Below are 24,614 nucleotides of genomic sequence, written 5' to 3' on the forward strand. Positions count from 1 at the left end.
AATTGTTGGGCATCAGTGTCGCAGTCGACGTTCGTGGATCACATGATCAGTGTCGTCATCGTCATCCTCGTCTCACTGCAATAATTCATAGCCATTGGAAGAAGAGGTATATAATTCGTCTAGCAGTTTTAGCTCATTTAAGTCAAAATAAGGACAGTCGAAGAATTAGGCGCAAATTTATGAAATCACGAGGGAATTTAATGTAGTTTTAGAAGTACAGAAGATTTGCCAAATTTAATGAAATCATAACTAGGTTATGTGCAATTTAGTTTTTTTTTTTTTTAATAATACTAAAAATGTGATAGGTAAAATAATGATTTATATATATTATTAAAAATTAATAAAAGAAGTGATTGGATAAAAAAGTGAGACCTAAACCTAATTCAAAATGTGACTAATGATAAATATGTTTAATATGAACATATGACTTGAATTGGGTTGCAACGTTGATTTGAAAGAAAGACAATTATATAATGAGATCAACCTTAATATATCCTGAAATGGGAAAAGAATAAAATTAAAATTATTACAATTTTGAATTACTAATATTCTTATGAAGATAACAATTTTATTTCACAATCATCAATTAATTATACGAACCCTAGCTTCGCATGCATTCATGTACCTAATGAATAAATGAAAACATTTGGACCACTTTTAAAAATTAATGAAGATGGAGACCACCACCGCGACAACGATAACGATAGCTATAACAACGTAACACCTTCGCCACCACTCCATCGCTGTAAGAATGACCAAAGCTTGAATGTAATGTTGGAGAAAATTAATTTTATTTCAGTGGGAAGATAATTTTATTTCATCATATTATAAGCTTGATTTAATTAATTAGAGTAGGCTTCATGACTACAGTTTTGATTGACGTGGAACATATTGAAAAGATCCTAAAATTAAAATAGAGACAATTTATATATATAAAAGGATAAAATATTATTGATATGTGATACATTAAAGATATGAAATGTTTTTAACAATATTTTAAAACTTTATTCATTATTTGCGTTCTTGTCAGTACTGCTGATTGGTGAACATAATTTAGCCACGCAATCACAGTCCAAATGGGTGGCCAAAGTTGTCTGAAAGTTAATGCAATAATTTAAAAATTCTGGATATTTTTTTGTTTGGATGACGTTGGAACCAAAAAAAGAAAATTAAATGTGTTTGGACACAAATTATATATTAAGAGGCATGGACATTAACATACATATATATATATATATTCCCAAATTAATTAGACGAATTCTCATATATCCCAGAATTCAAATACATAACACACTTGCTAAAAACATGCAATCAATTAAGACAATCAGGCAACAATTTAATTATTCAGAAAATCAAATTAAAACCCTCCACAGAGAGATTCATCTGTGTATCAGTCTGTGTGATTTTTGAAAAGATAATCATCAATCTGTGCAGAAATATTGAGAAGAAAATGAAGATGAGAGTGTGGATCAGCCACATCTTCACTTGCCTTTTCATATTCAAGTCTCCACTTCACTTTATAATTATGATTATTGTTATTCTGATCATCACTTATCAGAACCTCTAACGTTGCCTTGAAATTATTAAAGTAGTTTGTGACATCTCCGCCCACTACCTCAAATGTAATTGACCTCCTCTCTTCGTCCACAGCACCAATTCTGTCCTTAGCAATCACTGAGACGCCTGCACATTAATTTCTCATTACAGATTGAATCTATGTAATAAAATTAAAATTATGAAACCCTAATTTCATTAATTAATTACTTACCCATCACATAAGTCCAGAGCCTAACGGAGCCGACGCTTTTGCCGTCGCTTTCGAGCACCTGAATGCTGTGAATTTTGTCGGGACAAATTTGGGGCATGAGATAGGCTTTGTTCTTGTAGACGTCGAATAGTTTGTCTGGACATGATTTGATCTCAGCTTCCACCTCAAGCTTATGAACTTGAGCCATTTTGCAATTAGTATTTAGTTTTTCCTATATATGTTGTTCTTGATCGTTTGCGTTCGCCTTTTATATTTGAATAAAGACATCATTTAATTGATGGGGGATTGATTCTTACATTGATTGATCATACAAATGGGTCATCGTTTCTCAGTATATTCAGATTCTATGTTCTTCAGGCGTGGAAAAAATTTCCTACTTATCCCCAAAGAATAGGAATCAATTGTCATTGAGAAATAAAAAAGATAAAAAAGAAAAATTCATGGCCCAGATCTAAAATGGGCTCTTCTCTAACCTTGTAGTAACCTTAACTTTGTTTTTCTTCCTCTCTCCCAATTTAGGCCCATTGTTAATTTCATTTACATACACACATATATATATATATTGTCATTCTCCCATGCATGCATTAATTATTCTGAGTGGATTTTGGGGTTTTCCTTTATACTGTGTATTTATTTTACCCTCTAGTTTTGGCAACAAATGGTGATCGAAAGTGGTCCAGATGAAATACACAGAGAGAGACAGAGATACAGAGTTTTCATGAAATTTAATTCTGATATTGGTGCACGTTAAGTGGCTATATATATATATATATATATGTAGCTACGAGGATGGTCCACCACCTAACTCATCCAAAATTACAAAATTTACCATAATTAATTGGGGATCGAATTATTTGAACATTCCAATTTAGGACCGATATGACATGAATGCATGCATGCATGATATACATATACTAGTAAACCACCATATATCTTCAAAATTAATTAAATGCAGCTAGCTATTATGCACACCAACAACCCAATGCCCGTAGTGTGAAACTAAGTATATATATATATATATATTGTGATGAACAAATTAACAAATGTATGTAATAAAATAAAATAAAATAGATTGCAAAGTGCAAATAATGTTTGCGTGAATATTTGCTAGGGTCCAGAATGTGACCTGGAATTCAAAATTAATTAATTGGCATTCATTATAACATAAATATAGGTGGTTGATTTATTAATTAAGTGTTATAATAGATTGTACCAACCAGCAGCAGCCTGGCTGGCTGGCTATCTACATGAATGAATCCATCAATCAATTATATTATGTATATATATATTATGGGTCCAATTCTACCCTTGCTCCTAGCTACTCACTTACGTACGTACCTTATATATATAACATTTATATGCATGGTTTGCAAGAATCTTTGTGGCCTTTTGTGGATTAGTTGAAAGTTTCAATTCCAAAGGAAGTTTCCACGGATACTTTATTTTATTTATTTATTTAAGGTGCAATTAATCACCTTGAGAACATCGAGATTGTATATTTTTTTATATTGTTCAGCAGCATCGAAACAGCAAAACATGGAAAAAGTTTACATATATATATATATCATGCATGTCTTTTTATATATATGCTTTTCCAAGGCAACTTCAAAACTTGTGAAATATATAAACTCAATTTTTAAATTTGATGTAATTTAGCATAATGCACGGAATACATTACAGTAAAAATATACAACAGACACTCACATTTATACATTAAATTCATTTAATTCTGAATTAGATGTTCGAACTAATTATATAGTATTTATATTTCCTTCAATTTATTTTATTTTGTCTTAAGCATTACATAAATTAATTAATATATATAAAAAAACATACTATTAGAATAGGTTCTACGATGGTTAGGTCAATCTCAGAATCCAATAAAAGACCATATGATATGATGTCTTGAAACATTTCAAATGTACAATTAATGTGTCTTATTACAGTTTAAAATTTAATAACTACCACTCTGTTTAAGTGTCATTCCATCGAGACAACAGACAGCTCTCCTCAAAATTAGCATTCATTAATTATCAATGTTAAATATAATTGAAAATTAATTTAATAAGCATATTCCCAACTCATTCCATAAGCATCATTGCATGCTTCTTTCCTCCACGTGTCATGCTTCGTTGCCCTGGATGGCTTGATCGGACGGCTGTAGAAAATAGCAAAACACAGACATATATATATATTTGTAGTTAAATTCTAAAACTAAACTAAATTAAATTAATTAATCAATTTAAATTATTTCAAAATTAATGACCACATGATGGTGTGCTTATCTAGACAGCAGTACTATCAAAAGACACCTTCCCCAAAATATACGAATTTTCAGAAATTAATTGCTCTTTCTATACATGCACTATTAATTACTTTTCGAAGACACTTAAATGGGCTGCCTTGGCCAATTTGCACCTCGTGGAATTGTATGTCCAAAAAAAAAATTAATTCATTCTTGCAGGCCAAATTTATGACTGCTGGTGGAATCTATTAGGATTAAATATAATAATAGTATATCATAAAAATATCTCCCCACCTAAAAGTCAAAAAGTAAAAACCCTAATCTCAATGCAGACATATGTAAAAATAGATAAATGAATTTTATTTGACTTGGCACTTTTGAGTAGGACTGAAACCTCATGAACAAACTTGACAGTGTAGCCTTTAGATCACATATAGACATTCAGAACAGAAGAGAACTTTAGCAGCAGCCAAATAATGTAAATAATGGACTAACAAATTTGTCCCCTAAAGTTTGTGTTTTTATCATTTTGTATATTTTTGTCAGAAATTAGAAGCTTCTTTCTCAATGATTTTACAGTGTTCACAGTGTCAGTTTATTGGATGAGCTGCCCAAGGGTTACAAGAAAAATAAATTTAACTATAAGAAAAAATAAAATAAAATAGAAGATTGAGTAGATGAACAGCAGTAACTACAGCAATTAATACAAAGGAACAATAATGCTCAACAGAAGGTACAGATGAAAACTAAAAAAAAAAAAATTAAAAAAAAAAAAAAAACAAAAATCAAGAAAAGGGAAGAGTAGTGCAGTGGCAGTAGCAGGAAAAAAGAGATTCAGAGGCTACAGCTCCTTATCTGCTTCGTCGTCTTCATCGTCTTCCTCCTCCATAACTGCTCATTAAAACCAATAGACTGAAAATGCTAAAAAAGCAAAAGCCTTTGCTACCATTAATTCTAATTCAGAAGGGATCGAGGGGCAGATAGGCGATAGCAAAAGGAACTTACACTCCCAATTCGATCTGAAACCACCTAACAATTAATTAAGACACACACACACATACACAGTAAGCAGCCATTATTGATTAGAATTGATCGTAGCAAAGCTTTCCTTTCTGTTTTGTGATTTAGTTGTGGAGAGGGTTGGGTCCTGTGTGCACTAATCTCTTATCCTCTTCAAAAATGCTCGACGATGAAGAAGGAGGAGGACTACAACTCGAACTCGACACTGCTACTGCTGCAACATGATATGACGTCGTTGCAGAGCTGAAAAATCTTGCTTTTCTCGCCGGAGACCACCACCGCTTAGTACTACCGGCCGTCGTCGTCTCCTCCGCCGAAGACAGGTCTGAGAGAATGAAGAGGAACAAGAATATTCCGACACAGAAAACACCACTTCTTCTGGAACTTCTATCATCCCTCCTGCCTCTCTTCCTTCTCATTTTTCTCGCTCTACACTAAATATATTAATTAATTGCTGAAGAACCAAAGCTCCAAGCTTTCACACGACACTACACGATCCGAGCTAAATAATTTCTAAATAAATATGAACTAAACTGCATGAAAATTGTGTTGGCTGGAGAGATCGATGATCAATGAGGAATATGAGGAGGACCCTTCACTTCACTTCACTTCACTTCACAATCCACTTCATGAGTGACGCTGACTACAGTAGTACCCCATATTATCTAAGTATCTATCACTAGGGAAAATTCTCTACCCCGCATAAGAGAGAGAGGAAACTGATTTAGAGAGAGAGAGAGATATAGAGAGAGAGATAGAGAGAGAGAAGGAGGGGGGAAGTGAAAGATCTCCCCTTATCCCAAGGGTCTCGTCACATGAAATTGACCCTTGATTCCTGGAACCTTCTTATACGTATATGTTAATCTTATATATATATATTATACAATTTTCCCATCTGAATCTTCGAAGTTTGTACCTTTTTTTAAAAAAGGATTTGTTTTATTATTTAACTTGCAAACCAAACAAGAACTGGTCTTCACCAACTGCGGTGGGTCGTCTATTTGCAGCATACAAACAAAACGGTGTAGTTTTGCGTCTGGAGGAAGAAACATACACAAAAGATCTCTCTCTCTCTCTTGGGTAATTGGATTGAAAGAAAGAAAGAGAGAAAGAACACTGTCGTGCCAGCATTTTATTAATATCCGCTGTCTGCGGAATTTACACACACAACACAACACATCACACCAGCAGCAAGTCATCATTTTCAATTTACATTAAAATGGATGGCCCGGCCCTAATTCTGAAATGTGAGCCCTCAAAACCTTTTCTTGCACTCTCTATTCATCAACACACAAATTAGGGTTTCTCATCTGCTGTAATAAATGATTAATTAATATTAAAATTCTATTAATTTTCAATTTTCTCTTCTTAAATATTGATTAGCCCCGCCACAGCCGGCTAGATACCTGCAGAGTTTGATTTCAGTAAAGTTTGGATTTGTTTTCTAGTTTTAAGGGAGAGTGGTCAGAGAAGTAGAGCAGAAACATCTAACCTGTAGCAACTAGCAAAGCCTTTGACTTTGACTTTTTGTACTGTGATTTCCCCACCCCACCCCACCCCATCCCTGCCCTGGGTCATCTCAGTTTCTAGTTACTTTTAGCAGTAGGTCCATTGAATTTTTAGAGTGAAAACCCACTTGTATTATGTTTATTATCAACCAACAGCTTGTGGGAATGACAGCTATAGCTAACAGAGATAATAAATGACCAAGGGAATTTGGGTCAAAGATTACCACGTGGTTTTACATGTTTTTATTATATAATTATGATTAGAAATAATAAAGTGTTTTAAGTAATAACTGATGATGGGCTACTATTTACTTTCTAAAGTTGGGCTTTTCAGATCGGCCCAATAAGCCCAATACCTCATTTTTTTTTTTTTTTTTTCGGTAACGATTTAGAATGACAAGGACAGGAGGCGAAATGGGTGAGAATATGCCGTGAGCTTGCCGAATTTCCGTGTAGATTCGCACTTGGTATTCGGATCTTCCACAAATTTCAGTCCGAATGATTTTCGCTCCTATATATGGACTCTTCGACAAACGGGGTCTTCTCCATTCGTATTGGTGGTGATTTCTTCGCTTCGGCTGGAGCTGCGGCGGTGAGTTGATTTCTTTCTCCAATTTTTTCTTCGAAATGCCCATGCCCATTGCTTGCTTGTGATGGCATGTGATCATATCCAGTCCGTTTATTGAGTGGTTGATTGAACGTTATATATGGCGAATCGTCTTCTTGGTTGTGAAATTGGAATGCGTCTTAACGAATCTGGAAATGGAAATTTGTTAATTAGTTTGTTTTGATTAGTTTTGGTTTAATAGTATCTTGGATAAGATTGATTGAAACCAGTAAATTGGTTAAACTTAACTCCAGATTGTAGATTAGGAAAACTGAAAAATCAGGTGCGAAAAACAGGTTCTTTTTTATCGGGGTAGGTTATTGTATAAATATTTATTCGGGATATCTATGAAATGGATGACTGTGTTATTTATATATCAAGAATTGAACTCAAACATTTAGAGAGGCCTAAGTCTTGTTTAGAGGAATTGAAATATTTTAATTAAGAACTGCCCTGTAATTTTGATTTTTTGTAGCAATAGGCCCGGCCAGCTTGTTATTGCTGTAAATATAGCTGAATATTGAACTAGATGTTTTATTACAATGGTTTAAACATTTGTGATTTACATTGAGTGCACCATGTCCTTTCCTCATGTTATTTCAGCTTGTGCTGAGGCACAAGTTTTTGATACCTTAGATATTTGTTGTGCATTGTAGCCTTGCAGTGACTGTTTCTGGCAATCAGTCCAATTTGGGTGACTGATTGCCAAATAGCAAATGACTCCGGAAGGTGCACTTAAGCCCAGTAACTCCTTGAGTGGAATGTATGGAGTTCATTTGCTGCCACATTCTCCCTTTGAAATCCGAACCATAAAGCAACATGAGGATCCCAACCATTCAGCTGGTGGAACTTCTTCCGTTGGGAGCAAGCAATGGTTGATCCCCCAGTGAGTCTGATTCTCAATTTATTATTTTTGATGTTGATCTTTTTCCCCTATCTCAAATTTGTTTGTTCTTTATTTCAAACGTGTCTAATGAGGATATATATATTCTTTATCAGGAAAGTTTGGCAACAGATGCCTCCCTGTCTAAAGCCCATCCACTGTTGTGTTAATGGTATTTATGTGTGCTATATTTTTTCATCTTCTTTGTTGTTTCCCCCCAATTTGGTCTTAAGATTATTGATGATGTTGAACTGGCTTCCAGGTGATAAAACCCTTGTTGAACGAGTTGCTAATGTGCTTACTTCACTTCCTTTTATTTCTCTTGGAATCCAGGCCCCAAGGTACTAATGATTATCCATCAACATTGCCCTGTACAAGTGAACTTCAGAATTTCACTTTATTCCTTATTATTTAACTGATGCAGGAGAAATCTTAATTGTAAAATCTACGCAAATTCGTTGATTGGAGTAGGAATTGCCTCTAGTTTGTATCATGTTTCAAGAGGGAAGTTGAGGAAGTATTTTAGATGGGCTGATTATACAATGATTGCCATGGCAACTGTGGTGAGTAAAATATTTAAGTTCTACATGTCAGGGGCTTCACTGTCTGTAGAAATCTGCAATGACATGTGGAGCTAGTCTCAGAATCCTGAGATTTTAATTACAGCAGAACTTGGAAATACATTATAAGCAAAAACATGATTGGTATTGGTATTCATCTTTATTTTTCTGAACTATCCATTAGCATTCCTATACTTTGGTTTTAACATTCTTGGCTTAAACCATGCTTTCCTCTATACAGTGCCTGTCCAGAGCTCTTCGGAATGACAACTCCAAGATGCTTATGACTGCATCTGCCCTAATGTTACCAGTACAGCCACTTATGGTGTCTGCAGTTCATACAGGGTTGATGGAGGTAGTGCATCCTTATGTATACAAATTTATTGAATAATAATTTTGATGTATTCTTTTTGTCATTTTTTCATGGCATTGTGTTGTGTTTTAATCCTTATTTAGAACAACATATTTCTTTCATTATTAATTGCTTCCAGTAAAAGTTGATCGCACTTGCTTGCACCATAAGTAGAGAACATACAGTTGTGACATATATTTCTTTATTTTCTTCTGTTTTCTAGTCTGCCCTTTGTAATACAAGTATACAACAGCCAACACCCGAATTAGACAGCCCTGGATACTTCACTGTAGAAACTAGGTTTTCTTTGAACTGTCTGTAAAAAGAACAAAACAAACACACCTTTTTAATGTTAGATTTGTTTCAACTAGTTTTTGATGGATCTTCTCCACAATAGTCTCCGTTCTTCTCCTTTTAAAGGAGTTGGAAATGTTTTTTACTGTTTCTTTGACTGCTGACAGAATTAAACGAATTCAACCATATTCAGTTATTAGTTATTACAAAGGGATTGCTGGCAAGACTCATGGTTGCTCTGTTTGATTGTGTTATGAAGTTGGGGATTTAGTAGATTAAGTTGAATTATAGTAGTTAATTTCAGAAGTTTGTATCTTACTACTATTTGAATGCAGTTTATTTGTTTTTAATTTGAATAACAATTCATCTGAGAAAAATGATCTTGAGCAATTCATTCAGGTAGAATTTGCAAAGAGAGCTCTTGAAGAACCAAATCTGAGGATGGCTCATAGTGTTCACCAGATGTCATCTTTAGTAGGCGGTGCACTTTTCATTGCAGATGATGTTTTCCCTGAAACCCCATTTCTACACGCAGGTTGGCATCTAGCTGCTGCAGTCGGAGTTGGCACTTGCAACAAACTATTGGAGTAGCAAAGTTTGTTCCGGTTTATCATCAATTTGCCGAAAAAACATGTCCATGAATCAACATAAGACAGAATTGGGGTCAATCAGTCAGAAGCATATATCCCATTTTAATCTCCTTGAACAAGTAATCCATGTCAATCTATGTTGCCATTGGTCGAAATCAATAAGGTTAGGAAGCTCTTTCTTGCGCGATCAGAACCTCGACGAGAGCTGGAGTATATTGTTGTTAGAACCATTTCTTCTTCATATTGTGTACCATTTGTTACAGATTCACTAGCCCTTAATGTTTGTATGGAAAATTGTCATTGTTGTGTTTCTTGATAATGTAACAAACAGTTCTTGTCTTTTATTTAGCTGAATGGTTTTGATGCAAGAGTTAAGTAACATGAACAGATGGTTATTTATTTCACTCAGGCGTACTGTGTACAATTTATTCAAAGGGACAATAAATTATGTTGCTATGCAAGTATAATCCATATGGTTGCTCGTTAGAAACGTCAGCAGCAGTAAAATTAAAAGATCGAGACAAGCATATATATATATATATATGCATATACATACAAAAAAGTGGGGGTTGTCATGGTTCTGCCACAATGTAAGAAAGCCTGGCTGTTGGTTGATGCAGCAGTAGCATAGACTACTACTACTACTACATTCTACATTTGTGTTGTCAAGAAAACAAAGGGTAAGGGCATTGTGACGTTTCAAATCAAATTAAATGAAGGGCTTTCGTTGGGAAGACAAATTAAAAAGCTTTATTGTGAGGTGTTGGGGTTTAGTCTGAGAGTTAGGACAAAGATCACTCACAGCTGTTGCTCTCATAAACATTATTAAGACAACATATATATATCCATCCAAATTAATTAAAACTTGACTTAGGGAGGAATCTGTATGTAGAATGTTGCCCTCAATCTGATGTAAAACTATGTATATATATATATATATATATAGTTGATTATGGAGTATATAAACAACCCCTTGAAAGGCAACTGTCCCATCAAATCGAAGTCTTGATACCATCCAGAGAGAGAGAGAGAGAGAGAGGCAGATTGGAATATGGAAGGAATGTGAAAGGCACGGGACAGTGCAAATGTAGGAGAGTGATAAGACGAGATAGGGAGGGAGGGAGGGAGGGAGGGAAGAGGACGAACACTGTGGACTGCTGCTAATATATTAACTGCAGTAATATGAAATTAATTATGTTAGTCGAAAGAGGTAATGTCACTGATGCATCATCGTCATCAATCTCTCTCTCTCTCTCTCTCTCTCTCTCTCTCTAATAAGACATTGAAGTCCCAATGACAATCTCATCATTGTCACGTCGCTTTTGCCCTCGCCCCCGCTCATGCATATATATTAATATTATTAATAAAATCGTTTCTCATAAGCTTTCCTCCCTCAGAATTCCATGCCCCCAGCGTCTCTCCTTTTTTTTATTTTCTTGTCCTTTTCCACCATTTTAAATGCAATATATAATCGAGTCAAAAAGACAATAGATACAATTGTACGTACATACATACATGCCTTGCCTGCATATATGATATATATATATATGTGTGTGTGTGTCTGCACATATATGATGATGATGATGATCATGTGTTGTCGTGCTTGTTCCTTCTTGTGAAACCGGGAAAAACCACAGCCCTTTTCTTTCTCTCAATCTGTGCATTCTCTCCTTTTGTTTCCATGTTGTGTCTCTGTCTCACGGAATTCAGAAATCCCCCTTTCGGTCAAATTATCATACGTGTCTCGGGCATGGAGAATTCCCCTTTCATCTAACTCAATTCAATTCAATTTCCTCAACTTTATATGTATGTATGTATATATATATAGAGTGTGTGTCTGTGTGTTTGTATTGATTTTAGTTATTTTCTGTCATCGCTACTTTCTTCCTCTCCTCTAACTTGGCCCAGAAAAGCACAGCAATGTGGATAATGGAGTGCCAAGAACAGTCCCAAGAACTAAAGATATATGATCGCACCAAGCTCCGACCACTAATGCCAAGGCCAATCCATCACTGCACCTCCATTTCTGAAACAGTACCCATTCCTCATTTTTGGTGTCTGCAAAACCCTAATTTCCCTTCATGGAATCACTTGACTCCTCCAAGTAAGCATTTTTACATTTCATTACACCATTAATCCCCACCAAATCCTTTCCCGTTATCACAATCTGTATTCTGCAGGTAATAATTGCCTGAGCGATTATGGAATAAAAAGAGACATGAGCAGCAGCAGCAGCAGCGCAGCGCCATTAGTGAGCTCGAGATGGAACCCGACTCCGGAGCAGCTGCAGGCCTTGGAAGATATGTACCGCCGGGGAATCAGGACGCCGTCGGCCGAACAAATCCAGCAAATCGCTGCCAAGCTTCGGAGGTTTGGTAAAATTGAAGGCAAGAATGTGTTCTACTGGTTTCAGAACCACAAGGCAAGGGAAAGGCAGAGAAAACGTCGCCATGAAATGGAGCTGTTGGCTGGAAAAAAGTTTCGCCATGTCGACTCTACTCCAACAGATCGAACACAGTTGTCAGGTAATCATCAATCAATCTTAAATCTTATTTCATTTTAGTTTCCGGTTTCATAGTCTCATAGATACTTGTCAGAGTTTATCTTCTTCTGTTCTCTGCATTTGGATTAGGGTTTCTCTGCAAGAATCAAAGGGTTTAATTTAATTCATGGTTCTCTAGCTAGATCTTGCAAAGGGTGGTTATCATTAATGGCATCTTTGACCTCAATAAGCTAGGCAATCGAAGCAGAAGTAGGGCATAATTCTTGGCGGGTCCATGGACTCGAGGTCCCAGAAAATCAACACTTTGATATAGAATCTGGCGTAGATTCGCCTTGTTCTAGAAAAATTCTATATTACCAATAGCCAACATATCTTTTAAAGATTTGAGCATACTTACATTGAGAAGAAACGACATGAAAGACATTTAAAATCCTTTTGGTTAATTGCTAGCTGCTGTCTGAGTAGAGTGTCTTTTTCATTAAAAACACCATTCTTGATTGTGGGGGAAAAGAAATAAAAATAAAAAGATACATATATTTATTTATTTATTCTAATTTGCAGGATTACGCAGAAGGGATTTGGAAATTGAACACCATCATCCTAGGAAGATGGCTACACACTCAAACAGCAACACAGCTACTACACAGGTATATATATATTCAGACATATTGTATGTTTGTATGTATGTGTGTTGTTAGATTTCCAGCAGGATTTGTTTGTTAATGAAATTGAGTGCACAAAACCCAACACGATGATATCTGTCTTGATAACATACAAGACACTGGCAGAGGCAAAATTATGGGCTAATTATATAGCATGGAGGTCAAAAAATTGAATGCAAAGGGTAGGAAAGGCCTTTATACAATGGAAAAAGAATGAGTCTAAAAAGCTGCACTCTATACTTTCTGTTGGGGCTGTTGTTATGAAAAGGTTAGAATTTCTTGGGCCAAGTGCAGAATTAAAAACAACTCACCCCACCTTTCCTTTTTTTTTTTTTTTTTCTATGATTTTATTAAAAAAAAAAATCCAGTATTCTGCATCGATAAATATCGGGGCAGCCGCAGCAACAGTTGTGAAAGAATTGGACAATGAGGTATTGCAGCAGCAGCAGATTTCAGCAGCAGCAGCAAAGAGTACTGAAAGCAGCAGCTGCTGCTGGCAATTGGACTTGTCGTCTTGTTTGTCCCCCAACAACTCCTCATTACGACAAGGAAATTCAAACCAGCCTTGTTTTGGTTCTGGGTGTGCATTCGACCTAGGCAGTTTGCTGCCCACCATTAATGATGATTTTGGAGGTGGTGACGATGATGATCATACTACTCTTCAGCTGTTCCCAGTTAAGGCCCATGGTTTGATGAACGTGAACACCTCTGCTCAGGACAAGAAGGAGAAGCAGATTGAGGAGGTTGATGATGATAATGACGATGACGATGATGATCGTGTTTGTGCTGATTTTTCACCCAATCAGTTTTTTGAGTTCCTTCCTATAAAAGGTAATGATGGGATGTAATTGTGATTGGGATTGTGAGAGATGGGATGGTCTTTTGTATGGATTAATTAATGACGTTGAGATGATTGATTGATTGATTATGATAGTGGAAATAGAATCGTACTATATATATATATATAAAGATATATATTTATATTGTGGCCCCATGCACGGAGGGTAACTTGATTTCCTTGTTAATGCATTAACTTCGAATGCCTGCCATTATAATAGTTCTGCTTCTGCAATTGAATTTGAGAGAGAGAGAGAGAGAGAGAGAGAGATCTAGAGAGAGATTTGTAAATAACATGTTCGCTTCTGCTCCGACAGATCAGGTTCTTCTCACATTACTAATTAATTAACACTACTGAGTCCGAAGTCATACACCACTGATTATCTTCCAAGAGAGAGAAGCCAGACAGAAATCTACAGAAAATCCAAGGAAGACATGCATGCATGCGTGCTTAGAGGCAATAATAATAAGTCAGGTCTTAGCCCTGTAGATAGATATTACATGCTGCGAAGAGGTTACTAGATACATATATACATACATATATATATATATATATCGAGGTCCGATATGGTCCTTGCCTTGTAACCACAACTGGTGAGTACTGGAGGAGGACCATTCGCACACCCATCCACCACTTTAATTTAATTTAATTTATTTGCTTCCTTCTTCTTCACAATTGAGACACGTAGCACACTGTATTACACACCATAATTATAAAGTGGCTATAGCGATCAACAACTGCTAATTAATAGTAGCTTCTTTGTCGTCTTCTTAACTACTCTGCCCTCATTCTTTCCTTGTAAGAGGCAAAACAAACATACATACATACATACATATTTTGTCACAATATATAGATACTTTCTTCTATACGTCTCAATAATCACACTAGATCATAACATTTACAAGTCATCCTTATTTCCTCCAATGGTAATTGGGATCAAGTGAAATTCAGATTATAAACATGAATTTATGTTGGGAGATGAAATGATATAACTTTCAGAAATTAGAATGAGGATTCCAAGATTCACTCATCTACTAGATTCCAAGTGTAATGTTTTATGAAACTACTCATCCTCTTCTATGGATCCGAAGGGCATTCTCCAGGAGGGAACATCATAAGCTATTTTCTGGGAGAGATGAATTGAAGCTACCTGATGCACTGATATGTTCTCCTATATTTGTATGAATTCAACACCTCTACGTACCAGATCAGATGTGCTAACAGAATCATTAATAATCTCAGTTAATAAAGAAACCTTTAACTTGCTGAGTACTTTTCATGACAGGAACTCACTTTAAAACCATAAAACATATATCAAACTTCACATAAAGGGTCCAAACACTAGATCGGTCCCCTCACTATTGTGATTAATTTAATTACATTTCAAACAGGGATTAAAAGTTATAGATAAGCAACAAAGTCCTTCACATGTCATCCTTCATAAGAGGTAAATAATTGACATGCACATACACCCCATGATAGTTTTATTGTGTATTCCCATTGGTATGGCCTATATCACATCACAACTACAAGATTATCACCAAAGTTCATATTTTTTCTCCAATGGTAAAAAGAAGTTTTACATGTAAGGCATCCAAGCAAATCCCTTAAGTGAAATGACTGACAACAAAGAGATTTTAAACAAAGTGCAAGTTACCACAGATGAAAGAACCCATTATTTAAACTAAAATGAATTCTCTATAGAACCGAATAAATTTCAAACATTTGACCTGGGTGTTCAATGTTCACACTCCCCACATGGCAATCAAGCTAAGCAGAAAATGTTGTTAATCTTGCCAAAATCATAAAATATGCTTACAATAAGTAGTGTTCTACACGAATTGCACCCACTATAAACAGTTTGCCATTGCAGATTTGTCTTAGATGTGAATTATTAAAGACAGAAGCCTCCTGATATCACCATGTTCCCTCAGGATGAACGATGAAAAGAAAGCATAACATTACCATACTCTTTACCTGCAGACAAGATTCAAAGGATTGCTTACACTTCCCATCATCAAGGAGGGAATATGATATCCTATTTGTTGGGGGAGCATGAATTCAAGTCCACCTTATGTACTAAAAGAAATGTTTGAATTTGAGTTAACACACTTAACTTATGGGGTCTTTCCCATGGCAGGAACTCAAATCTACAAATCATTAAACAGAATTAAACTTGGTGTGTTGGGGCCAACCTCCATGCTTATCTACATGACTACATACACAATCCTATCTTAACTACAAGATGCCACAAACCAGGTCCAGCACAATCATCAAATCATTCAAGTTTCCAAAACTTCAAAGACATGAAGTAGATAACCAAATCCTACAAACAAATATCTTATGATCTCTAATGCATGAACACTAAATTCACTTGTTAAAGTACTCAATCACCAGAAACACTCATCAAGTGAAACTCGAATGTGGCGTAGTTTGCAAGTTTCTGCAGGGGGTTGCAGATCATATAGGACCCAAACATCAACGAGTCATTTTCAGTGCATTTTCCATCCTCAAACACATTGTTATTGGTGGACTTCCACAACACATAACTTCATATATGATTAGTTCTATCAATCCTTTCAAATAATAGCTTTTGATCCCCTCAAATCGGTCTAAAACTACAACAATACAAGGCGCACACAAATTCTGTCGATTACCACCTCTCATCTCATAACATACATAAAAAATTGTGTATTTCCGCGAGTATTATTACATCACACACACAAGAATGGCAACATTTCTATGCAGAACAAAACATGAGGGCAGAAAAAGACATAGAAATGATGGATTCTAATTCATTGGCAAGGTTGCAAAGTAACACCATGAGGCAGCATCCTTCATCCCTAGCAAAACAGTAATTTTAACCTCCGATCCAAAAGCAGGAACTGAACACTCAAATCTTATCCTCAACAACAGTTCCAGTCCTACAATCAGAGCTAATCGTGTAGGGTCCCCAAGATATCGTCGTCGCGATACAAATAGTACCTGCTTTGAACCCAATATCAAATTATCAATCATTCCAAATTTGCAAACGAAATCTCTGGGGATATACATATGTGTAAATAAATAAATAACGAAATGCTGATGATGCAACTCACTCTTTCTCATTTAATTTAACTTGCGTCCCTCCAAATTCAGGCAAAAGAACAGTATCGCCCTCTTTAACGGCCACTGGGACATTATTCCCATCTTTGTCCCTCAGTCCCGGTCCAACAGCAACAACTTTCCCAGAGTTCAACTGCACGGTCTTTACATTAAAAAGAAATACCTATATCGAATCTAAGAAAACAGAAAACACAAGAAAACCAAACCTTGGATGATTTTTCCGGCAGGAGAATACCGCCGGTGGTTTTGGAAGGTGGTACGATTTTCTCCACAAGCACTCTGTTCAAAAGTGGGATCAAACGCTTCGCCATTTCTTCAAATCAATCAGCAGCAATACACCTTGGATACTAACAGGGGAAGGTTTATAAATGGCGACGGATCGTTCTGGGACATCGTCGAAGTTTCTAGAATTTCTTGCTGAAAAAGGTGTAGGGTTTCTCAAGGGTTTTGGGGTTGGCGTTCGTTCTTGGAAGGGGTCAATTTCGTAAAATGGAGTCTTTTTCTCTTAATAAAGAAAAAATATATATATATATATATCCAGCTCTTAGTGGATCAGGCCAGTACTGACACAAAATGAGTAAGGCCCATCATGTGAGTCAGTAGGCCCATTTCATAAATGTCCAATTTAAAACACAAAATAAATAAGTAAAGGCACAAAAGATTAAAACAATAATAAATAAATAAAAGTTTACAATATTCAAAGGCCTATATTTAAAATAAAATGAAAACAGTATTGAAGTGATTTGATATAGCTAAAAAAGCTGAATGCGTACACCACAGCCAGAAGTTTTGAGACAAACGTGTCCATCTCTAAAGCAAAGGCAGAGTTGTCATTGTGTCATGATTCCCATGTGCAAATTTGACATATATAACTATCGACTTAGAATATTAATTTAAGATACAATTTAATTACACGAGTTTTTGTTTCTTACGCACTTTTCATGGCTTGGGATTAATTAACAAATTCAAGAATGATGGAAATTAAAGAAAATTAATCCAACAGAAAAATTATCAGAACCAACCAAAGGCACAAAATCATGCTGATCATTGAAATTATAATTATAACTATAATCACAATTATTGGAGCACATTCATCGATCCCATTGATGTAACAGAGAATTAGCTTCGTCCCACTGAATGTGCAGTGCATAGTTTCGATCGTGGCAGTGCATTCAATGGGGACCCTAAATTAATTATTACATGGATATTGGTTATGTATATATCATTTGTTTAAATTGAAAATGTGGTAAGATTTGTGTACTTTGTTGTCAGCACATGATTGGCTCGACTTAAATCCGTTATTTCGACAAAGAATATTGGTGATTGCGTTGGTCAAATTCACACAATTTAGAATTTAATTTGTCCCATAAATTAATGCCCACTTAATAATCCAAATCTGTTAAACTGTTAGCACTCGTCGATATGATAAAAATATGCTGTTATTGCACTCCATTAATAGTCAACGCATGACACACAAAATATTGTGATATGTATGTGTAGACATTATATAAATGTCATTTGTCTGAATGACATGCATGATTAGGTCAAGTTTCCTTCAAAGATAAGGATTGGATCAGTGGTGCTGTGCAATATGCATGCATGCCAGAGAAGAAACAAGTCATAGTGGTCAGCAGCAAAAGTCAACCCAGTTGACTTTCAAACAAACTACTGTTCTTCCATTTCATATTTTGAATGAAAATAATATATAATATAAATATATTTTTTTTCTTTATTATTAAAGTGATAGATAGTAAGTCTTGTAGAAAACTTACCGCAGAACACAGCCCACAAGTTTTCTTACAAATCATACATATATATATATATATATTATGAATATGAATTTGAATTTGATATGGGTGCCAATTGTGATTAGTAGTGGTAGTGGTGGTGGCCCTGCCCGTGCCCCTGCATTCTATCATATATATGGACTCAAAGATTCCGCAGAATCTTTTCATGGGGTCCATGAATACTCAGTGCATGCGTCTTACGAATTACTAAAATTTGCTCACAATCAAAATCATAATCATCATCGGATCGTGATTAATCAATCGTGTGGTAGGAATTAGTTGTCTTGGGAATTGGAAGAATTGGAATTGGACATGTTTGTTTGATGTGCGTGTCCTTCCTTTGCATAATTTGCATTGCATATCTCTCCTACTTTTAACTTATCCACTTGCATTTAATTTCCTTTTTCAATTTTGAGCCTTCCGATGTAACTGATCCTCACCAACAAACAGACATTAAATGTACACAAACCCAGCTTTACCTTAATTTGCCTCCTCTTTTTCCTTTTTTGTATATATATTTTTTTTCTTACAAGAATTATTACTACTTTCGGCCACGTGTCTCTAATCTTGTCTAGAATTGATAACGTAATAAATTAAAAAAGTCCTCATAGAAAATATAAAGTGGTCGTGCCGGAGTGGTTATCGGGCATGACTAGAAATCATGTGGGCTCTGCCCGCGCAGGTTCGAATCCTGCCGACCACGCTTTTTATTTATTTATTGTAATTAATTTTGATGCAGGTGCACAAATGGGTGGATGGAATGGATATCCTTGAAACCAACAGTCTTACATTATATTATGGGCATGGCGCAGAGCAACCACCATAACCATTACAATAGCCAAAAAGATAAAGGCAATATATAAATAAATATATGAAGATAAACATTCCCATTGATGATCTTGATCGATATATATATATATATATATATTGCAGCTTCTTTTAGGGTTTTTTAAATACATTATATCTTCTTCAATCATCATCATGACCTCCAAGTGATCCATCTGCTTCAACTTTACCTTTTGTGAATCTGCTTTGTCTCACATTGGATTCTTTTTTTTATTTTATTTTCGGTTGGGGATGGGGATGAATACGACGCACTGTTATCTCCATTAACAAAACTGATGGATATATATATATATATATATGGATGATTTCGAACTCTACGTTTCCCATTACATAAAGGCTGCAGGTTGTTGTCTGAATAATATGATTTGATTTGAAGTTGAGGACTATATATATATATATATATGTAAATTGCAATAAAAGAGAAGAAGCAGAAGAATATATGGTAAGGAATTGAGACACGTTCAGATCCAAGAAATGCACTAACTTTGCTTTGCCCGGTTGAGCTTGACATGATGGCAAAAAGCAAACCTCACTCAAACTAAATTACACACCACTTTAGGACAAATTAAAATCATCCAACAAATTATATTGTGGTAAGAGTTGGAGTGTTGCATGTGAAGTAATGTCGTTTGTTTGGCTACTTTTTCTTTACAAAGGTTGGTTGTTGACTTCTTGTTAATTTAAAACCCTATGTTTGCAAATCCACTTGAATTTTGGTATTCGTGTAGTCGTGAAAATTAAAAAGGGTTTCAGCCATTAATGGATACATGCAGCAGAATCTTACATTTATTGAAGTATTGTCACCATCTTCAATGTTTTCTTCTCATCCCAATAAAACCAGCCTTTTAGTTCTTTTATTTTTTCATCTTATTGTGTTTATACGCCCTTTTATTTAAACTTATAACTAAATATTACTTCGTTTTCCACATTGTTAGATCTTGGATGACAACGATTCCACCTCTTCATTAATGAGGACCCAAGTCAAACACTACCTCAGAAAAAAACATTAATCCGTGTAATAAATAATCAAAGATTCAGATCAAGACACAGTATGCATTATATATAATATTATCATATCTCGAATCTTCCTGTTCTCGTCACTAAAAGTATTCTCCTTTTTGATAGGTAAATACAATTTGCAGTTAGGGGAAATCATTATTTTACCTTGATCGATCAGATCTTTTTCATCAATTATTACAAGGTATCCATTCCCTGCGTATATATACATGATCTCGGACAGTACTTTGATATCACATTTCCTGGAATAGTATATACATTATTATATATAAATATACAATAAATAATTTTCCAACCATATATCAGCAGCAAGAAATGAACACCAATACTGCCGGCAGGTTCGTCAGCGACGGCGCGGTGGAAATAGCCATGGAGACGGAGGTCCACCAGGTGGCGCCGCCGCCTCGCCGGAGCACCTTCGGGAAACTGAAAGCTCGCCTGAAAGAAACCTTCTTCCCCGACGACCCTCTCCGGCAGTTCAAAGGGCAGTCCCGGAAAACCAAATTCATTCTTGCAGCTCAGTACATATTCCCTATCCTCCATTGGGGCCCTAAATATAAGCTCCAGCTCCTCAAATCCGACATTGTTTCTGGTCTCACCATTGCCAGCCTCGCCATTCCTCAGGGAATTAGCTATGCCAAGCTTGCTAATTTGCCTCCAATTGTTGGTCTTTGTAAGTCATATAAATTACAAATTAATCAATAGGAAAGAAAGATATATCATTCCATTCCATGCACATTAATTATTTAATTTAATTATAATCAGATTAATTAATTAATTCAGATTCAAGCTTTGTCCCTCCATTGATCTACGCTGTTCTGGGGAGCTCCCGGGACCTCGCAGTCGGACCAGTTTCTATAGCTTCTCTGATAATGGGATCAATGTTGAGGCAGCAAGTTTCACCAGTGAATGACCCGATTTTGTTTCTTCAATTGGGCTTTTCTTCCACTTTCTTTGCTGGTCTCTTTCAAGCCTCTTTAGGGTTCCTCAGGTCCTCCAAATTACTTCAATTAATTATCTTCTTCTTTTTTTTTTCTTTTTTTTTTCTGGAATAATTCATATATTAATTATATATATATATGTTGTGAATTAAATTCCCAACAATATATACATATATATTTGGTGTGCAGGCTTGGATTTATCATCGATTTCCTTTCCAAAGCTACCCTGATTGGGTTCATGGCAGGGGCAGCCATAATTGTCTCACTTCAGCAGCTCAAGAGCCTTCTTGGCATCAAACACTTCACTACTCAAATGGGAATCGTCCCTGTTTTGGCTTCTGTCTTCCACACCACACACGAGGTTTTAATTCATTAATTAATTATACAAGTTAAAGGCTATTTCCATGTAATAATACAACCAAATATTGCTGAACCTCATCATTCTTGCAGTGGTCATGGCAGACAATACTCATGGGCTTTTCCTTCCTCGTCTTTCTTCTCTTGGCCAGGCATATTGTACGTGTCTATACACACATAAACATAAACATATATATATATATATATAGATTTAGATACAAATTTACAATTATCAATCAATACGGCAGAGCACAAGGAAACCAAAGCTATTCTGGGTGTCGGCTGGAGCCCCTTTAGTCTCAGTCATCCTTTCGACCCTTCTTGTTTTCGCATTAAAATCTCGTCATCCTGGCATCAGCACTGTAAGAACTCATCCAATAATCCATCTTCAATTTTTAAACCAAGGTTAATTAATTAAAATCACACTCAAATGCCATTTTGTTATTTAGATTGGAAAGTTGCAAGAAGGACTAAACCCTCCATCATGGAACATGCTGCACTTCCATGGAAGCCACTTAGGCCTCGTCATCAAAACAGGACTCGTCACTGGCATCATTTCTCTTACAGTAAGCTCTATACAATTCCCAAACTCTTAATAATATCACATTATAAATAATTAAATCATGTCTCTTCGATTGATGGTATTAAGGAAGGGATTGCTGTCGGAAGAACTTTTGCTGCACTGAAGAACTACCAAGTCGATGGCAACAAGGAGATGATTGCAATAGGCGCGATGAATATTGTCGGCTCATCGACTTCTTGCTACGTCACCACCGGAGCCTTCTCGAGGTCCGCCGTGAACCACAACGCCGGCTGTAAGACTGCCGTTTCAAACATCGTAATGTCGATAACGGTCATGGTCACTCTCCTCTTCCTCATGCCGCTGTTTCAGTACACCCCTAATGTTGTCCTAGGCGCCATCATCGTCACGGCTGTTGTCGGCCTGATCGACGTCCCTGCAGCCTGTCAGATTTGGAGGATCGACAAATTCGATTTCGTTGTCATGCTCTGCGCATTTCTAGGAGTACTGTTCATCTCCGTCCAGAATGGCCTCGCCATCGCGGTGCGTGCAGAGCACGCTCTATGTAAATTAAAATGATCAACCTCTGGTTTTTACATTGTCTTCTTGTGTTGTGTTGATGTAATAATCGAACAGTTTTTATCATCCATCAGGTTGGGATATCTATTTTCAAGATCCTTCTGCAGGTCACCAGGCCGAAAACTGTGATGCTAGGAAACATTCCAGGGACAGATATTTACCGCGATGTTCGACATTACAAGGAAGCTGTAGCCATCCCTGGATTCTTGATTCTGAGCATTGAATCTCCCATTAACTTTGCCAATTCCACTTATCTCAGTGAAAGGTTCGGACAATTAATGTTTACTTCACTACAACCTCCATGGAAATCTGGTCACATGTTTCTTGGCTGCAGGATTGGCAGATGGATCGAAGAATGTGAATCTGACGACGACAAAAAACATCCCGGCCTGAAATTTGTCGTTCTTGATTTGTCAGGTGAGTACAACAATAATTAATTTAATCCTCCTCCTCAAAATTCAGACAGCAAAATGACAAACATTGAATTGATTGATCATCCTTGACAGCTGTTAGTGCAATCGACACAAATGGCGTCTCCTTCTTCAGAGATTTGAGGATGTCATTACAGAAGAAGAACCTGGAGGTAATCAATTACTGAAATTTCAATTTGTTCATCTACTGTTATTATTTTTTCATTCCAGTTGACAAGTGATATATGGTTGAATTGGGACAGATGGTGCTGGTGAATCCAGTTGGGGAAGTGATGGAGAAGTTGCAGAAGGGAGAAGAGTTAGGAGGACATGGTGAGTGTCTGTTCCTTACAGTGGGGGAAGCTGTGGGTTTTCTTGTATCAGCAACCAAGGCACAGACAAGGAGCAGTGATAATCCTGTGTGATTATATTTATATATGGCTAAGGAATGAATTGAACCCGCTGATTAAAATAGTTAATGATGATTCTGTTCATCAATTAGATGATATACATCTACTCCTTAAGCAAATTGAAAATATTAATTGTCACCACTCCAGGTTATCCTTTTTGGGTGTAACAATTATTTCGAAAAGTAAAAGTATTTTAATAGTTAATTGATTTAGATAAATTAAAATAAAAAATTTAATAGTGAACAGGGAAAATACATTTTATATTTTTTTATATAATTTTCAGTATTATAAATAAAAAATTATTTTAAGAAAAATGTTTAAATATCACAATTATAAATTCATCGTTCTAAAAAAATATTTTTATGATTTTTAATAAATTATAATGGTTTTTTTTTTGAAAAAAAAAAATATGTTTCAAAAAAATATAAAATATAAATAAAAAGAACTAGTATTAAAAAACATACCCTCAATTTTCGATCGTTATTGACCATCATAGTTTAATTATTACTAAAATTGTATCAATATTTTATAATAAGATTGACAGATACATTCTATTATTGATTCCACCACAATTAATATACACGTGCCACTGCCGCTAATTAATTATTCTGACCACTTAAAATAAGATGCAGCCTGTAATGAGAATGACATAACACCATTTTATATTTAAATCAAATTTATTTAGCAGCCCACTCCAAACCTAAATAATTTTATGTGGCTTCAGATCGCGAGGCTAATTCAAACGCTGCCCGTATATTTTGGATCACCATAATATCATTAATATATATATATATATTTTTAATATAATTTTA

General features: G+C 35.7%; 5 protein-coding genes and 1 non-coding gene across 7 annotated transcripts; 4 read left to right on the forward strand and 2 right to left on the reverse strand.

Annotated features, from left to right (window-relative positions):
- Positions 1-1,235: 1,235 nt before the first annotated feature.
- LOC127261307 (MLP-like protein 43) lies at positions 1,236-1,995 on the reverse strand. Its single transcript, XM_051289608.1, has 2 exons — positions 1,769-1,995; positions 1,236-1,683 (listed from the first exon to the last, which is right to left on the reverse strand). The coding sequence occupies exons 1-2, from the start codon at positions 1,953-1,955 to the stop codon at positions 1,391-1,393; spliced, it is 480 nt and encodes a 159-aa protein (XP_051145565.1). The 5' UTR covers positions 1,956-1,995; the 3' UTR covers positions 1,236-1,390.
- Positions 1,996-6,966: 4,971 nt separating this feature from the next.
- LOC127261219 (uncharacterized) lies at positions 6,967-10,195 on the forward strand. 2 transcript variants are annotated; one of them, XM_051289465.1, is made up of 7 exons: positions 6,967-7,133; positions 7,805-8,034; positions 8,148-8,203; positions 8,294-8,372; positions 8,456-8,594; positions 8,833-8,946; positions 9,637-10,195. In XM_051289465.1, exons 2-7 carry the CDS (start codon positions 7,865-7,867, stop codon positions 9,826-9,828), a joined length of 750 nt encoding a protein of 249 aa, XP_051145422.1. In that variant the 5' UTR covers positions 6,967-7,133; positions 7,805-7,864; the 3' UTR covers positions 9,829-10,195. The 2 variants fall into 2 exon arrangements, with proteins under 2 accessions (XP_051145422.1, XP_051145423.1); XM_051289466.1 differs by having other exon boundaries at positions 6,968-7,133; positions 7,785-8,034.
- Positions 10,196-11,482: 1,287 nt separating this feature from the next.
- LOC127261189 (WUSCHEL-related homeobox 3A-like) lies at positions 11,483-14,168 on the forward strand. The gene is made up of 4 exons (XM_051289424.1): positions 11,483-11,931; positions 12,008-12,352; positions 12,892-12,977; positions 13,361-14,168. The coding sequence occupies exons 1-4, from the start codon at positions 11,748-11,750 to the stop codon at positions 13,838-13,840; spliced, it is 1,095 nt and encodes a 364-aa protein (XP_051145381.1). The 5' UTR covers positions 11,483-11,747; the 3' UTR covers positions 13,841-14,168.
- Positions 14,169-16,349: 2,181 nt separating this feature from the next.
- Positions 16,350-17,423, reverse strand: LOC127261014 (10 kDa chaperonin, mitochondrial-like). Its single transcript, XM_051289137.1, has 3 exons — positions 17,142-17,423; positions 16,929-17,068; positions 16,350-16,815 (listed from the first exon to the last, which is right to left on the reverse strand). Exons 1-3 carry the CDS (start codon positions 17,244-17,246, stop codon positions 16,767-16,769), a joined length of 294 nt encoding a protein of 97 aa, XP_051145094.1. The 5' UTR covers positions 17,247-17,423; the 3' UTR covers positions 16,350-16,766.
- Positions 17,424-19,343: 1,920 nt separating this feature from the next.
- On the forward strand, positions 19,344-19,425 carry TRNAS-AGA (transfer RNA serine (anticodon AGA)). The gene has a single exon. It is a non-coding gene; the product is annotated as a tRNA-Ser (tRNA).
- A 1,376-nt stretch (positions 19,426-20,801) lies between these two features.
- LOC127261283 (probable sulfate transporter 3.3) lies at positions 20,802-23,958 on the forward strand. Its single transcript, XM_051289561.1, has 11 exons — positions 20,802-21,258; positions 21,369-21,576; positions 21,716-21,887; positions 21,977-22,042; positions 22,132-22,245; positions 22,333-22,449; positions 22,533-22,946; positions 23,057-23,247; positions 23,317-23,399; positions 23,489-23,565; positions 23,656-23,958. The coding sequence occupies exons 1-11, from the start codon at positions 20,901-20,903 to the stop codon at positions 23,815-23,817; spliced, it is 1,962 nt and encodes a 653-aa protein (XP_051145518.1). The 5' UTR covers positions 20,802-20,900; the 3' UTR covers positions 23,818-23,958.
- The last annotated feature ends 656 nt before the right edge of the window (positions 23,959-24,614 follow it).

Source organism: Andrographis paniculata, unplaced genomic scaffold, assembly GCF_009805555.1.
Source record: "Andrographis paniculata isolate CXL003 unplaced genomic scaffold, ASM980555v1 Contig62END, whole genome shotgun sequence".
Taxonomy (NCBI): Eukaryota; Viridiplantae; Streptophyta; class Magnoliopsida; order Lamiales; family Acanthaceae; genus Andrographis; species Andrographis paniculata.